The sequence below is a fragment of the Neodiprion lecontei genome, chromosome 5, assembly GCF_021901455.1.
Source record: "Neodiprion lecontei isolate iyNeoLeco1 chromosome 5, iyNeoLeco1.1, whole genome shotgun sequence".
Classification (NCBI taxonomy): Eukaryota; Metazoa; Arthropoda; class Insecta; order Hymenoptera; family Diprionidae; genus Neodiprion; species Neodiprion lecontei.
The window spans coordinates 8,307,037-8,323,733 of NC_060264.1; the positions used below are offsets into that span (position 1 = coordinate 8,307,037).

The 16,697-nt window shown below is 37.1% G+C and overlaps 2 protein-coding genes across 12 annotated transcripts in view; one reads left to right on the top strand and one right to left on the bottom strand.

Moving 5' to 3' along the window:
- LOC107222111 lies at positions 1-15,319 on the bottom strand. 6 transcript variants are annotated; one of them, XM_046740743.1, is made up of 12 exons: positions 15,189-15,319; positions 9,182-9,284; positions 6,989-7,080; positions 4,363-4,472; positions 4,123-4,245; positions 3,836-3,988; positions 2,911-3,083; positions 2,342-2,641; positions 2,067-2,257; positions 1,760-1,948; positions 802-858; positions 1-472 (listed from the first exon to the last, which is right to left on the bottom strand). In XM_046740743.1, exons 2-12 carry the CDS (start codon positions 9,273-9,275, stop codon positions 239-241), a joined length of 1,716 nt encoding a protein of 571 aa, XP_046596699.1. In that variant the 5' UTR covers positions 9,276-9,284; positions 15,189-15,319; the 3' UTR covers positions 1-238. The 6 variants fall into 6 exon arrangements, with proteins under 6 accessions (XP_046596699.1, XP_046596698.1, XP_046596695.1 ...); XM_046740742.1 differs by lacking the exon at positions 15,189-15,319 and adding an exon at positions 11,953-12,316; XM_046740739.1 differs by lacking the exon at positions 15,189-15,319 and adding an exon at positions 10,578-10,667 and having other exon boundaries at positions 2,917-3,083.
- The window catches only part of LOC107222108 (nuclear protein localization protein 4 homolog), a 16,668-nt gene continuing 13,290 nt past the window's right edge, over positions 13,320-16,697 (top strand). For 4 of the 6 annotated variants that reach the window (XM_015661329.2, XM_015661328.2, XM_046740734.1 and 1 more), the window contains exons 1-3: positions 15,256-15,379; positions 15,723-15,803; positions 16,270-16,480. In XM_015661329.2, the coding sequence (XP_015516815.1) occupies positions 15,359-15,379; positions 15,723-15,803; positions 16,270-16,480 (313 nt within the window). In that variant the 5' untranslated portion in view covers positions 15,256-15,358. Of the gene's footprint in view, positions 13,339-15,255; positions 15,380-15,722; positions 15,804-16,269; positions 16,481-16,697 lie in introns of those variants that run through there. The other 2 variants (XM_046740736.1, XM_015661327.2) reach the window with 2 other exon arrangements.

The window sequence follows — 16,697 nt, forward strand, 5'->3', positions numbered from 1 at the left end:
TTTGTAGGTAAATACGTAACTTCAGCTCTGTTGTGCTTTTTCTCGCATTGAGTTTTTTTTTTTTATCTAATATACAACCGTGTAATTGATATCAGTTAATTTATTATTATAATAATTGGTTTAAAATGACGACCTGTTAATTGCAGGGCGTTCCTTTTAACTAATAGTATCATTTGAAAAACCATAATTTAATATATATCCAAATTATATTATATATTTTTTTCAATTTATAACAAGTTTAACGCAGTTTCTTATTGACTTGGTCTATTAGTTCGTCCACCCTTTGAGAGACCCCGCGAAACTTGTTCGGTTCCGGACCAATCATTTGAATTAGCTGTGGTACTTCCTGTCCGCTGATTTGCGTAAAGCGAGCCAGTGCTTTCATACAACGGAATAATTGCTCCTCGGATGGATTGCTGTTGAAGTACTGTAGAAGTGCCATTGTCAGCTCAACGGCGACGTCATCGAACACCTAAATTGAGAGAGTTCATAAGAACGGCAAAAGTATTGGGTGCCTGAGCCAGTTTCTTAAAAATTGTGCTGAAATGGATTCGCAGTGTTCCTTGGTACCAAATGTGTAGCACGAATTCTATATGTAATATAAACCAAATTTGGTATAACAGGAAAACTGGAAGTAATGAATAGCTGTTCAAATTCACATTACAATTCGAGTCAACGTCTATTTGAAAATTAAGAATGAACATACGTTGGCAATTTGCAAGTATTCAATTCTGTGTAGATTGTGTTGATATTTTGTCTTACAAATAAACTTATTTACAGAAGGGACTTTAACAGCTGTACCTTAGAAATGCTGCCTTTTGGTAAAAGTTGCCGAAGATTTTTGCTTTTGTTCATTTTCTGAAAAAAATATCCAATACCTGCAGAAGTATCTGTTCGAATTTTGATATTTATGCAGCTGAATTTAATTAACACGAATAAACGTATCATCATTTATTGCTTTACATAGTAAAGTATAATAATTGCTGGTACCCATAAGCCATTGAATTCATATTGCAAGCATGCCAGTTAACTTGAATAAATTTTGTAGGAAACTCTATACCCAAAGCAGTTTTAATAGCTCATCAGTTTAGACAAATAATAGGCCAAAGCTGCAGGAAATAAGGCAGCACTTCTATCCAGTAGTATCTCAGGCTGTAGCTACAACAATCTATACATGTTACAGACGAGAACATTATACAATGAGAACTCTGTTCTCAACTGCAGTTGCTACGAGAGCTTGATAATTTTCGCATGTTGAAATGTTAGTGACAATCCGTTGAACAACCATTCATTGCTTCTGTTTTGAATTTTGTTACCTACTGCTACGTATAGAAACAAATTGTTCGATGCAAATTTTGTCTGATAGTTGTATTACACAAAAAGACGCAAGTAAAATGAATCTTATCATGTGCCTAACGTTCGTACAAAAGCTATGTTTCCATAATAAGGAAATTCTGAAGAACTCGTACATAGGCTTGTCCTATAATGGTGATTTACCGACTGATTTTTATAATAGAGTTGTAAGTCATTATTCCGTGAATGTCAAGAATGTAAATAAGTCGTTTACGTTATGTCAAATCACCACGAAACCATCGATAAGAGATAGGAAATTATTACACAAAGCAATAAACATGCAAAGAAAAGTGAAATTTGCATAACGTCTTTCTAATAATGTCAGGCACATAGTTAACAGCTGTAAGTAAAAGTTGAAAAAAGTTAATTGATAAGCTGGATATAGGATACAGACCACAGTTTTTACCTCCTTGCAAGCAAGGTTGTGAATGATTGCTGCGCCTCGTTCTTGTAATTCGGGTGTTTCGGAGAGAAGCGAATGTACAGCGACTTTCGTTGTCACTCTGATATTGCTGATGTTCTGGTTCTGATAGGGCCATTCAGAAATGTACAAGAGCCACTCGGAACTGCTTAGATTTTCAAACATATTTGCCATCTGGAAATATATACGTTACATATCTTACTGTAGTGTTACTCTCCCTTCGGATATCATGTTGATTTTGGGCGCGATTATTTAAATATTTAAATACTACACCACCAAGATGTTTACTTACAAATAGTGATAAGGAAAGTTGTTCTTCGTGTGGGTGACGATCAATGTCAAAAGCATAATTCATCAGAATATGTTCTCTACGATCTTGGTGTAAAAGCAAAATGACATCATCTTTCAGAGCTGCAACTGCCAGTACGTTCAAAAGACGCACTCTAACTGCTGCATCGAGGGATTTATCGTAGAGCAAACGTCCTGTTAATGAGAAATAATCACATTAGAGGTGAGAAAAAATGATGCACTTCACCTTCTGTACGGTCTGTGATAGAAAATAGAAACCTATGAAATTCAGGAAGTTATCTCCCAGCGCCCAAGAGCCTTCATCTTCCAGCACGTACTGGTGAAGTTCCTCTAGGCTCTTCTGTTCAGCTTCGTTTAGTTTACCATCAACCAGGCCGACCAAAGCGTCAAAGTCAACCCTCGCGTCTACGGTATCTTTGAAAACTACAGGAGGATCACGTTGGCGTTTTTTTTCTTCAATGTCACGTCGTTCGTCTGCTTCCATTTGCAACACTCTGTCCGACGGTAACATTTCCGCACCGGCGTCGCCATTGGTAGATTGTATTTCGCTAATTACACCTGAAAACAAAATGAAATTTTCCTTAATGCGTGATTAAAGTTAATACTCAATTTTTCTCTTCTTGTTTAATATGAAAAAAACTCACTAGTAAATTGTGAAACACCATTGTGTGCATGTATTGTTCTGATGGGAATACTGATATGAAGCTTTGTTAGTAGTATTATAAGAAGATGAGATAATACAGATCGCAACGATTGATCTATACTATTATCTTCATCATTCATGAGTAACCGTTAATTAGTGTAATTTGTGTTCTATGGGGACATACTCTCACTTTCTGCCATCGCTGCGTTGTAGCTGCTTGGTTCAGTGCTATTGCTTCCGCTACCGCTGCTGCTCTTATCTTTCTTCTCCTTCTTCTTCTTTTTTTTCTTTCGCTCTTTCTTTGCTAACTTCTCGTTGATTACGTTCCTCCTTTCTTCCAAAGCTATTGAATTCAATCTAAAAATCAAAATTCCAGGTAAAACATGCGTTAACGATACTTGATCGAGATTTAAGTAGTACAAATAATGTTCAACAGTAATGTCGTCATCAAATTACGCTTGTAGATGTTTTTCCCCGTGGCATTGAAAGATAAACAATGACAATTAAATTTCTTAAGCCAATATTACAAGCATAATATTATCACGCTCATAGTATATTGGGAAATAGGTATGCCAGGAATAAAAGCAAGCCATGTGGCACATTCATGTATATAATATTTATTTCAGAGTATATATTATCTGTGTTAAACTGCAGAAAAAAAACAGGTGTGCAGTTCCATAGAACTTCACTAGTGTTAACTTTAATACAGTCAACAACCCTTGTTTCGCAGCCCTATCTCTGACGACTTGCGTCAGTTGTGAAGGCTACAATGATTTGCAGGCAAGCACAGCCAACTGCTAAGAGATCTCACCAAGAATTTCACACAAAACAAGTCCTACTATACCGAAGGCTGAGAAAGTATAAAGCAGAGAAGCACGCTGAAAATTGAGAAGTATAAGAGAGATTTGATATTTGTAAATTTCTGGATGTATTTCTTCAACCTTGTTTTTCTGTTCAATAGTAGAGTTCAATGAAAGTTGTGACACAAAAGCAAATTACGTTGTTAGTTGGCTACAAATCACCCTTAAAATAGAGAATTATTTATCATCACACTACATAACAAGCATAAATTATTGAAAAGCTATTTTCTTTGAGAAAAACGATCAGACCTAGCTTCCTCGATAGCTGAATTCAGGCGTTGAAAATCAGGTGATTCCTCTCGATGAATTCTAGGTTCGACGAATCTTTGACCGCTTGAAAAGCCTGAACTAGCTCCGTTACTTAACGTGTCGATCAACGGTCGCAGAGCTTGTCCTATTGGTCTAAAAAATATGTTTTAGCTATAATTATTCATATTTTACTAGAATACAAGCCACATTGAATTTTATTTTATTATTATTAGATTTGAATTTAATATTATTAGATATTCACATCGGTGTTAGAACCTTAAACTTACGTGCTAAGTATTTCTTCCGGTAGATCAAGAATGTACTTAGGGATGCCTTTTCCGACCAAAAAGTTGCTCACTTCGTCAGTAAAACAGTTGCAGTTGTGTTTGAACAGGTCGTAAGTCCCGGGTCTAAGAGAATCAACGCACAGCCATGTGTGTAAGTACGGTTGACAAAGCACAATAGTGTACAATACTTCTTTTAAAGCACGAAGAAAAATTTATTTGAACAAGACGCTTATTACTCACGCAAATTTCGAGGTACCAAGACCGTTGATGTATTCAAGGAACACTGAATACGGAAGATAGGTGTCACCAACTTTCTCCACCTTCAATGGCTCACCGAGTTCAGTTCCACCCTGTAGAAAAAAAAAACGAAAAACACGTCCGAATAGAATATACCAAAAATATAATTGAATTTATATTTTATTATCATATCTATTCGTATTATTATTTATACAGCACTGTACAGATTCGAGCACCCAAGTTATAAGGTACGCTAGATAGAGGCGAGGGAGGTACATCATCCAATGAATAAGATGACTATAATTAGAAGAGTGGGCAGTGTACCAATCTGCTGCGCATCGGCTGTGGTAATTGCCTATAAGCCTAGTTCAAAATATACGGATGTGTAAAATTCCTTAGTAATTATGTGGCATTTTAAGGTCCATCAGCTTGATGCATTAATTAGCACATTACATGACGCAAGTGCCGGTTGCCAACAAGATGTAATACGATTTGTTACAAGAAATCAATTCCGTTATCCTCGTTTCTTATTTTCTATTATATCTTGAGAGGTGATGTTTTTGATCGACATTACCAATGTAAGATTACAAATATTTGAAAGTTTGACATCAAAATTGTATTGAGCTAATAAACTCGTTTCCATTTAATTAAAAATCACGCATACAAAATTTTTTCGAAAGAACAACATTTGAAAAAAACATCGCGATTTTTGAAATTTCAAACGGTCGTTTCTTCAATTTCTCTGCTTCAGAAAAATTTGTCACATGAGTAACGGTTAAAAATAACTTGTGATCAACAGCGTTTATATATATATAAAAAAAAAATATATATCTCAACGAAGAAAGCTCTCGAACGCATTTAATATCACTTACAAAAAACATGTTATTATTTCAAATTTATTATCACAAAATTACGTTAGATACGTTCGAAAGATTTTCGCGGCTTTGTCGCGCGTCGAATCAATCGAAGGTCGATAGGTCGATTGATCGGCGTCGGTTGAGAAGCGGAAAATGAAACTAAAACAACTGACTGGAGGATAAAAACGGAACACAAATTCATTTGCATATCCTTTTTTTCAGCATGCCGCAACAAAATTTCGAATGGAAAAAGTATGAAATTTCAAATCTATAGTTTGACGTGACCCATTCTTCAAGTCAGCTTTTATACAAATTTCACACTATCTGGGTTTCAATCCAATAATTGAAAATTAACAAACCCCATAAACGGGGTAGAAATGCGAACCGGAGTTAAAATCGAGTAGAAAAAAATGAGATTTAAATTGGAAAATACAAATAAAAAAATAAAACAAAATGAATAAAAAATGACCGGATAACAATTTTTTTTTTTTTTTTTAGGAGATGTTTCCAATAATGTATTTTTCAGTTTGTCACACGCGATACAATTGTTTGAATGCTAGTTCTATCTGTAATGCAATATACCGTAATTTGTGAGGAAAAAGGAGCACGTATGTGTAACAGAAGGAATATGTTTGAATCATAAATGAAAAGAACAATTTTTAACTTGTGGCAAAAGGTGTGCTATGATGTATACATGCACTTTTCAGTGAAAAAAATGAGAATCTGGGTCCGCACTTCGCGCGCACTTGTACTCACACACGTAGACACGTAGTAGGTACGGTATAATTCACTTCACTACGCGTTTCGCGCTGTTCGCTATGACGTAACGAATATATACCCCAGTAATTAATAGAGCTCGACGAAGCGGTGGCAGGGGCAGGTCAGGGCAGAGACGAAGATGAGACGAGGAGACGAAGAGGATATGCACGAGGAGGCAGACTTACCGGCGACAGCTTTCGCCCGCGAAGAGAGACCGGGCAGGAAAGTACATACGAGTATGATGGTCTCGGGAAAGAGCTAAGAGAGTCGTCGAGAGAGCCGAGAGAGTGCCCCTACGAACCTGGAGATATTTTTAGTTGTCCTCGGACCAAATTTAGTCCCGGTATGCCTAGTGTATCGTATAGCCAAGCCCCGGACTCACCGACGGCGAAACCATGACGTACCTCTACTATTATGCTAACGCTAGCGATTTTTCCAGCTTTCAACTTGATTCGCATATTCCACTTCTCTCAAAATCTATTTTCTACTCGTGTCACGATATTCCTATTCTTTCCTTATGCTTTTGCTTATTCTATACGTGTATTGCAATTTATACTTAGAAAAAATATGACGGTAGGCTTTTATGGGCGCCATGTTGGAATTGAACTACCACCTCGTGATTTTAATACCGTATTTCTGTTTACCACGCTTTAGTTTAACGACGGTTTAGAGCTTTCCGACTTTTTTGACACCTGCACGATTGAAATCGTGGACATTTTATAGTTTTATTCTAACAACGATTCAACTGTATTGTGAGGTGCGAACGGAGAAACTCATGGACGCCATGTTTGACTCTACGGTCCTTTTTGCGACTTTTGTCCAAGCGTCTTGTCGACCACGTTTTAGATCAGAAGTAATATCAAGTTTCGAGTGTTTCTAATAACTGCAAAATTGAACAACGTCGATACTTCCCATTTTCGGACAATGGTACAACGGTACAAGTAGATATACCTATGTATTACACATTTAACGTCTCAAATTTCGAAATGAAGTAATTTTTTTCAATCTCTTACCGGACGAACGCTTTGAATGCCAGTTGGCCCGAAAAAGTACTCGCGTCCGTAGGCCACTATAGCTGTATGCCAGATACCCTCAAGGTTCCTTCCTGAAAAGAAAAAAAGTGATAATTGAAATTTGATACGAGTATTTGTTAGTGACGAAAAACCGTTCAGAGAAGTCTAAACTTTCGTTAAAAATGATGAACGCCGACGTTAAAAGTGATACATTCGTCATACGTTGAGCGATACAAACTACATAGAATAATATCCGTCGATCTAAAATATTTCTGCGCAGCGTAAATCGTGTATGAACATATATGTTCCGATGACGCGGTAAAAACGGGCGTATCGTACGTTAGTCTGTTTTCGCGAGTATAATTTATAGATTTGGCATGAAAGTCCTGCAAAAAATATCACGGAATTAGGAAAACGCGTATAAGTCGAACACATGCGTCGAATTTGTTTACTGCGCATAGTTGTCCCGTCCAGTATTCAAGAAACGAATGTAAATTTATCTTAGGATCGTCGTCGGATTTCTTCGTAAAGTCATCGATCCTTGTTGCGTCGAGTATTTCAGGATGAAAGTCTACCTTTAAGAATGGATAACTTATATTTTTTCCACGTTTCGAAATTTACAAACGCATATAACTTCCAACAATTTTCAAATCGGCAAGACGCGACACCGGCAATCAAACTTATGAAGTTGCGTGTATACCGAATCCCTGATTTCCTCCAGCTGCGGTTGTATAATAAATGGGGGGTAATCATTGCGTAACTAGATAGGCTCGACGAGAGGTCTGCAGCGTATAATACATGTATAAATATACGATCCGAATATGTATAGAGACTGCATGTATACGTATTTATGTATGGTGGTGTTCGCCACGTCCGACCATTTCATCCCGCGGGTGCCGCTGCTACAGTTACGGATAAATGCAGCTTCTTCTCTGCATCGGACAGTGGGACGCGAGGTCTGTGACCCAACCTGTTCCCCAGTCACAGGGGATAAATATAACCAGGAAGATGCCTCCCGCAGCTTCCAGCTAGTTTTAGAAGAAAATTACTTACGATGAGGTCAAACCGTTGCCAGAAATCTTACGACCTGCAAGCTCTAACCCCTTTACGCAGTATAACTATACATATATATTTAGCTGCAGCTGATCTATGTGCTTACGGACAGAGATGAAACGTTCCTCGAATACCGATTGTTGGCTAACAGATCACTCATCGTGGAATGAACTCTAACGTACGTTGGAAAATAATCATCTCTTAAAAATATATTCCAACCGGTGTGTAACAATAAACTTTAAGATTTTCAGCGTAACGATCTGCAAGGATCATTAATAGAGATTTCGAAGATTCAGCCTGTTTGAAACTGATTTTAAATTATTAGTTAAATAGTAGCAAAAAAAATTATGAATGATTAAACTAATGGTGGACATTTTTGTTTCAATCAAAATTATCACCGACGCCACTGTTCAGTACAGGCTTCTTTTTCAAAAATTTGTTACGGTCACTGTAGTTGAAACTGATTCAAAGATCAATTTCGTTTTTAAATGGATCATTTCTACGTGATTGTCACCAATCACCGACAACTGATAACCGATAAACTAATTTCGAAACTTTCTTGGTACCATTTAGAAACATCAGAAAATTTTTTGCGATACAACTTGAACGCGAGGTAACTTTCGATCAGAAATTTCACGTATGAAAATATTGGCGAAAATATTTCTCAGCAAGAAGGTGGCCGAGTGTAAGATGAGTTACAATCATGCGTGACACTCCAGAGAAAGAAAGAAACTTATTCCACTATATATACGTACGTGTGAATAGAGTTTGATTTAACGACGCGATAGGAATGTCGTACATCCATAAAATTATTTATGACTAACGACTCATGTCGCGTCAAAATATAATTCATGGTATGTATGTATACAACACGTAACCCTATGATGGGAGGACGAGTATGCGGAATGCCGCTACCGCCTATTTTAATCCAACGGTAAATTTTATTTATATAACATCAATGCTTGGTGCTTGGTATACTCGAAATATCTAAAATTATCAACAAATTTGGCAAGTATTTTGAGAACAAGTATTGCCTAAGTAGAGCGATGATAAATTGCGACGGTAAGTGGCCGTTAATCGAAGCACAATCTCCATTGTCTGTGTCGATTTTTAGCGATTGAAATTACGAGAGTTTCTTACCTATCAGCATTTGTGCCATCACAGCAGCCATTCCTTTCGTCAGATCGTAGATGTACAGTTCAACGATTGTACCGACTTCCTCGGAATCATCCATATTGTCTGCCTGCAATTTTATCGAACAAAAATTAGCTCAGTTTATTTCATCGCATTTCTACGCAAGGTTTTCTTTTACAGACAATGAAATCAGGGCGTACATAATATGATAGGTGTAATATGCTGTTATTGAAATATGGCCAGCATGATTGTTCAAACTAATAAATAAAAGTTTTGACATTTGAAAACTCGTTTTAGTTTATCTATCGCCAGAAAATACTTTTACTCGCATAGAAATAAACAACGACGATTTTTCAATTCAATGGTTCTTTTGGACCAACTTGATCGGTGCTTTAATTTTAATTTAAAACGATTGTGAACTTTCAGAAGAAAAACTGCTAATCTGAACGAAGGGAGGAAATTTCGGGGTTGGGTTTACTTTTTCCAAGGAAGAGCGAAAACATGAGAAAAATATTATAACGATGCGGATATTTTTTATGAGTATCGAAACTTGTAACGAAAGAGATAAGATCGGAGAATCAGCGGTGCTAAAAAGTCATGTTTTATCACACCTCGAAAATTTATCGCAGTATTACTTATTACGAAGCTCGTAAGATAGTTTTGTAAAGTATTACAAGTGAATTTAGCCAATTTCCAAAAAAAAGAAAATACGTTTATCGCTGCTTTCAAGATATGAAAACAGGGTAAGTATACAGATTGATGTTCAACTACCAGTTCAACAATGAATTTGTACAATTTTCGAACCGATTACGAAACACGGCTGAGATAAATTAAATTTTTGTCAAAATTTACGTCCGGAGCTATTTTTAAATTTGACTATACAGAGTGACCTCCTCTTTTACATTTTGCCAGTACCTGGATGTGTAGACCTTGAATGCATATAAGTTTAGTCTAATTGTTTGAACTACTTGCAACCTGTCGTCGCAAAATCATTGAAAGTCGTCCAAGTTTTCTAATTGCTCGGTTCTTTTAGAATTTTTTCTAGGACGTAAAATCTGGGCCAAGATCAATTCTGGCGAGTCGAGAATTTTAGCATTGTTTTTTTTTCGTCGAATCTTTTCCTGTCAATTTCATGTATATCACACTTGGAAAAAAAGTTATCCGCTTTCACCGCGACTTATTACGTGGTGCTGAGAATTTTTCCCTTGCATAAGGTAAGTTACTGGCGAATGTGGTAAAATAAAAATAGTAAAAATACAACTTATTCAACTAACTGTTTAGTGAAAACGGCTAGGAAAGCCAAGTTGTAAAAATTTTCGGAAAGATCATATGTTCGGTTCACTTTTAAGCGACACGAGTCTTTTACTTGATATCTTTGTGATCCCTGTGGAGCGAAAATTACCTTTTCTTTTCCAATGTTACGAACACGTCGTTTAAATCTGATTCTTAAGTCGATAGACATCAGCTGGACATTCATAACTCCTACTTTAAGATTCAGAACTTCAATTTTAGTAAAAGCGTGAATATTGCTGAGAGTGAGTAAAATTAATTGCGAGCATGCCGTGCCAGAGGATAAAGAAGCTTTGTAAGCACTGCATGTTTGGCGGCACCATCGAATGCCAAGATTGTTTGTAACTATAATTTACCGTCCACGTGCGCGGAAGGTAAAACTGACAAGATAACATGCACCCGTCACTATCGTAAAATGCAATATGCAATTCGCGAAATTATTTGCATTTTAAAGCAGTATTTAATCGTTATTACGTCACCAACAATGTACTCCGCATAGAATATTCTTTTTTTCTGAAAATAATCGGATTTTTGCAACTAAGAAGAGCTTGTTGTTCAAATTTTTCCGCGTTGTAACACTATCTCGTAGCTTGTTTATCGAATCAAAGGAATTACGGCAAATGGCACGCGTACACGAATTTCTTCGGCCTTTACGTCACATTGCGAATAAAGCGCCAGCTTATATAAATCGAACCTAGTTTCTCGCGTAATGTATAGCTATATTATTTCGCATTTCAAAAAATTTCGCAAAATTTGTTGCCACAAATTATTTGTACGCTCATAACGAGCGAAAATTCAAATAACGATTCAGACATGACGTTTACGTAGGTTGCATGAAATTCTGGAATCAAATCAAACGTGGAATTTTGCCAGGCCTTTGTGGTCGTACGGTTCCAAAATATTGTTTTCAGGAATTCGTGCAGCAAATAAATAACTTATAGGGGAAAGATCGCGTCGCGGTAGGTGAAAAATATTTGTTTCCACTCATTTCATCATTTCACCCACTACACAAGCCTGCCGGAATTCACAATATTTTTTTCATGCAATGATTTGCAGTTAATTTATCAAGGTCTGTGAGTAAAACTTGAACGAACTATAATTCCATTAAAATCGAATACTACGGTATCTTTAATCCACATTCAATCCATAGTCTATTATTTGTCATTCAAAAACACCGAAATACAACAAATTGCGAGGTAGTTACAAAATTTGAAACTGCGTGCTCTAATCGATCGATAAAGTATCCCGTTACAAGAGTAAATCGGGATTTGGGGAAGATGGATCTGTCAAGTATAGCCGGTGTATGATCAATGATCTATATTATAAAACAAAGAGGAATATGTATAGAATAACTGGACGCAGTTTCCGAAATGGTAAAAACCCCCTCAGTCACGATCTTAAACAAGTAAGAGAATCTGTACAATGTTTGATAACAATCTTTATACTGACAAAGAATGACACCGTCATTAATCAATCGAGTGACATACCTTGTTCGGTGAATATTCGAGTTCTAACGAATTATGAGACGAAGATGATGACGATGACGATGACCTGAGAATGATTGTCACTCGATGATAGTGTCAGTGATGGCGCGCGATGAAGTCCGGTTTCTTATGGTATCTACCCCCGAGTGCAGGTGGTGTACAGTGAAAATTAAGGAATAGTCTTGGGACTGAGCGTGCGCTGACCCTCCTGGCAACGGATGAAGCCAGTCGGTGCAGTTCGCAGGCGGCAGACCTGTTGCCGCGAAGACGCGGGGCGAGCTTGAAAGGCAACCACACTCCACCGGTACCACCCGACAAATACCATCTTTCCAGAGAAATAACAAGGTGGAGAGCCAAGCTGCGAAGTAAAGGACGGTGCGGTTACACACTCGACACTTCCACCTGCCAACCCACGGTATTCTTGGGGCACAGAGCGTCGCTCCGATTCCCTACCTACATTTCTCTCCCTAATAATAGATCCCTAGTATTTTCCACTCTCTACATACGCCTCTTCGTTGTTCCTTGTAGACAAGGGTTACCTACGCGCCACTCGATGACGGTAGCGATCATCGGGATATAATTCCACTACAATCGCAAACCAGGCTTTGATCTTCCCACTTCGCACTAATTCGCTATTATAACGACGCGTAGATTCGAATTTTGAATTGGAAAAACTGGGGTGACCTTGCGCGTAGAAAACCTTGCGTCTTTCTCTTAAGAAAAGTAAACGCGTCACAAGTATAATCTTGCACACATATATATATTATATGTGCGGGGAATATAATACGCAGCTACGTCTGCGGATGGGATATCGGGAAATGTTCTCTGTCGCAATCGCGTAATTTCAATTATATGTGGATAAAGGAAACGACGAAAGTTCAATTTTATTCAATTAAATTCAAGTATGCAAACATGTTTCATGTTGTTTACCGAATTACAAATTTTGAGTTTCGATATTGACGTAGATCACTTATTTCGCATCGGTATATTAATGATAGTTAGACACGTGGCGGATACATGTCTGTTGAATCGTAACAAGAATTTTATGGCGTTATATAGCTAGAAGTCACGAGGTATTGTATACGTATATAAACGCCTGAGCGAGCGCAATACGGCTTGCAAAATTGGCTGACAGGTTGTTTGCGTGCAGGAGTAATGACACAATCATTCATGAACTACGTCATAGTGTGATGTAGGCGAGTGGTGAAATTTATATTTTGGATCAGTAACGAAATCTTTGAAGTTCTTTTCGGCCATAGCGATAGAAACAGAGATAAAAAAAAGATCGCGTGAAATGGTTTCGTCATTCATTTCCATTGTGGTTTAGGACTTCATTTTTTAAACCAATTTCTTGCGAAGGATCGGATATTTAACGAGAAGACATGAGAGGTAAAAACACGTAAAGTCACATTTAGTAACTTGCAGGAGGGGTGTTTGGTATAACGGAAAAGTACGAAAGTCGAAATCTCGCGGTTACTAAGTGTTTAGCTTAATGATCACGCACCGCAGATAATGCGAGATGCATAGAAATACAGGACAATTTGTTTTACGCAGTTACTTCATTTCAAAACATTGACTAATCATATTATTATACTTGCCAGTATTAAGCTTAAAAACACCGTGCTTTATACAACACTAGCACAACGTGAAAACAAAAATAATAATAACAACGATTATAATCCAAATGTGAAATGATGTATAGAGAATAAAGAGGTAACTCGTTAATGCCGGACACATCCTGACACCCAGATGAACTATTAATTAACTGCCAAACTGATCGATTGTTATTCTTATTATATGTGTTTATTTTTATAACACAATATGCGTACATGCAATTATAATTACGCACGCAATGATCATACAACATTACACACAAATGTGCATACATGTGTGTGTCAATGTGTTGTCTATGCTTCCGTCTATGTATACACAGAGTAGATGTAACATAAATATAGCCGTACTATGTATACAGATTCTTAAGTCAACGTGTAGTGCAACCTGTTTAAGAATGTATCGGACCGGGTGTACAGTCTAATCGGAAAACTGTCCGAGGAGAGAAAACGAAATTAAACATCCGTTTAGAAGGTGCGACTGAAACTGATGTAGTTGAATTCGACGAAAGACGAATATTCCTCTGACGTAGAAGAAAAAATTTCTTTTTTACGAAATCCCGCGAATTTGAGTCGAAACGTCTGATTATCAGCTGCACTTTCGTGCAAATTTTTTTGGGGAATGCTTGATATAAATGTCTCATAGAATTCATTATATTCTTCAACGAAGCATAAATTTATCGTTTTCTGCTTATCAATGCAGTTTTGTCAGAATATTTTTTGATTAATTAATGATAATAATGAAAATTGGACAAAAGATTATATAGATTTGGTATAGAATGTTGCGATAATAATAATATAGATATAGGGTTTTTATCATTACTGCGTGATGTCGAGAGGATATATAATCTTTTCAATCAATTTCAAATTTATCGTTTAACTTCGCAGTTTAAGTTCGCAGATTTGGAATCTAATTTATTACGAGGTTGAAGTTGGTAACGTTATCGTAACGGAACATCGTGAAAAACTTCACTACTTCGCAATTTTAACACGAACTTGAAAAACTAATATTTATCATAAGAGTTATATCTTGTTTTGTTAAGGTTTACTAATTTTATACTATACCATGGTCACGAAACAACAGTTTTTCGCTAACATGAACCGTTACGACAATGTTGCTAACTTCAACATGATAATTTATTATATTTCACAGTTTTTTGTTTTCAAATGTTTTTCGACCAGACTGTACCGCATACTATACGTATATCGACGTATCCTATTCCATTCCTTTTTTTTCCCTTCTCTCTATCGACTAAAATACGCGAATGCAGATTCGCAGACTGAAAAATATATTAGCTGGCGATGATTTTCTATGAGAAATGGGGTGAAACGGCGAGAGTTACCGACGAAAATTCGGATCATCTAGAAGAAGCGGGGCCCTCCTCTTTTTATTGAGCCTGCACGCGGCTGGTACGCGAGTGTCAGTGGCTCCTTGACGACGAGAATAGAGTCGAGTCGTCGACTCGGGTGAAATATCTCTCAATTTATCGTTTAAAAAGTTGTTGCGCGCGGTTAGGCAGAGGAATATTAACCGATTATCGTGGACTCTGATGAACGGCGATAAAATAAAGGGGGTAACGTAACTGGTTATGTGCGATCGCGAGTGATAATTATAAGTACAAAACTTACCGTGTAGTAATACTTTAGCGTAGAGAGGTTATGGGCACGTAAGGTTGACTCGGCAGTTTTTCCACAGCTGACTAGGGATTTTGATCGGGCTTTGTTAACACAGGCAAGCCTTGTGGCAGCGGGCTCGAAACTCTCTCTCGAACAGCTGATGCTTCTGGAATACCGGCGAAATGTCAAAATCAACGCTAATTGTAAGTCTATTTGAATCCGCACCGTCACCTATGACTCAAACAACCGACAAATTAAGTCGCCCACTATACCGATAACCGTAGATATTTATTAGCCGTAACCTTTTCATTCCCCCCGACCCACGCCGCGTTTTGCGCCTTTGTCATTACCTACGATGGGGAAAAATATAATACGTACATGTCTATGCATATAATATATGTATAATACATTGTTGAAATATTCAAGAACAGTAACGAAAGTATTTTCTTCTCTTTTTTAACCTAAAGGGAAAAAATACTGTTAATTTATTTCACTGCGATGCTAATTACTTTCATGCAACCCCTTATTTTGTCATTCAATTTTCAGACTCTCAGAGTTCAATCACCCGAAGGCACCAAACGGATAGAAGTGAGACCGACTGATACAGTCCGTGATCTCTTTGAAAAGGTTTGACTTATTTGGCAATTTATTTTGCAAAAGAAATTACTAATAATAAGGTATTTTGTACTTCTGCTTGTTATTTGTAAGAGCAGATTGCAATTCTCATAATTTTTCTTTACTCGCAAATTCATTGCAAGTTGTCGCTGTAAATGCTAGCCTTTGTGACTTAAAATAAGTGAAACCACTGGCTCAAGTTTGTGCGTACAGTTTATCATGCTTGAGCTGAGAGCCATCTATTGTCGGTAAAGATAACACATTTTTCTCTAGTCATTGTTCTTGAAATATTTTTTAAATACTGTCTATTCTAGTGACGAAGCAATGCGTGATTCAATGATAACAACAGATTTGGAAAGAACTGGTCACGATTTAGTTATTGAAAACATTATACAGCGAATCAGAGTTTGCTTAGAAGTACTTGGATTAATGATGTTGTCTTTACGGTGTCACCATCAATTCAATTCTCATGTTTTAGGTACATGATACGTTTAACTTGGACAGCTTTAGTTTTGGATTATATAAACTAAAAAATCACAAGGATGAACTCGTATCTTCTCGAAGCAAAACAGTCCTTGGAACAGGATTGTCTCACGGCGATATGGTCTACCTTGTGCCCCTCAATGGCACAGTATTACGGCCACAGGATGGACCATCGACTAGTAGTGCCTCCATAAATATTCCTGCCGGTAATCTTCACTAAGATGTTATAAGTATAAATTATAATAATTGCCAGCAGTACTTTGGTATAACTTCGCTTGATGTAAACTGGAAGCTCGTCGCTGTACAACATAGTTTAAGAATTTTTAAACAATCAATACAATGGGTGAAGAATAGATTTGTTATACTTGCTCTTATTTGTAGGACTTATAGTTAATATCGATCGTCGCACAATGTAAAAGCATT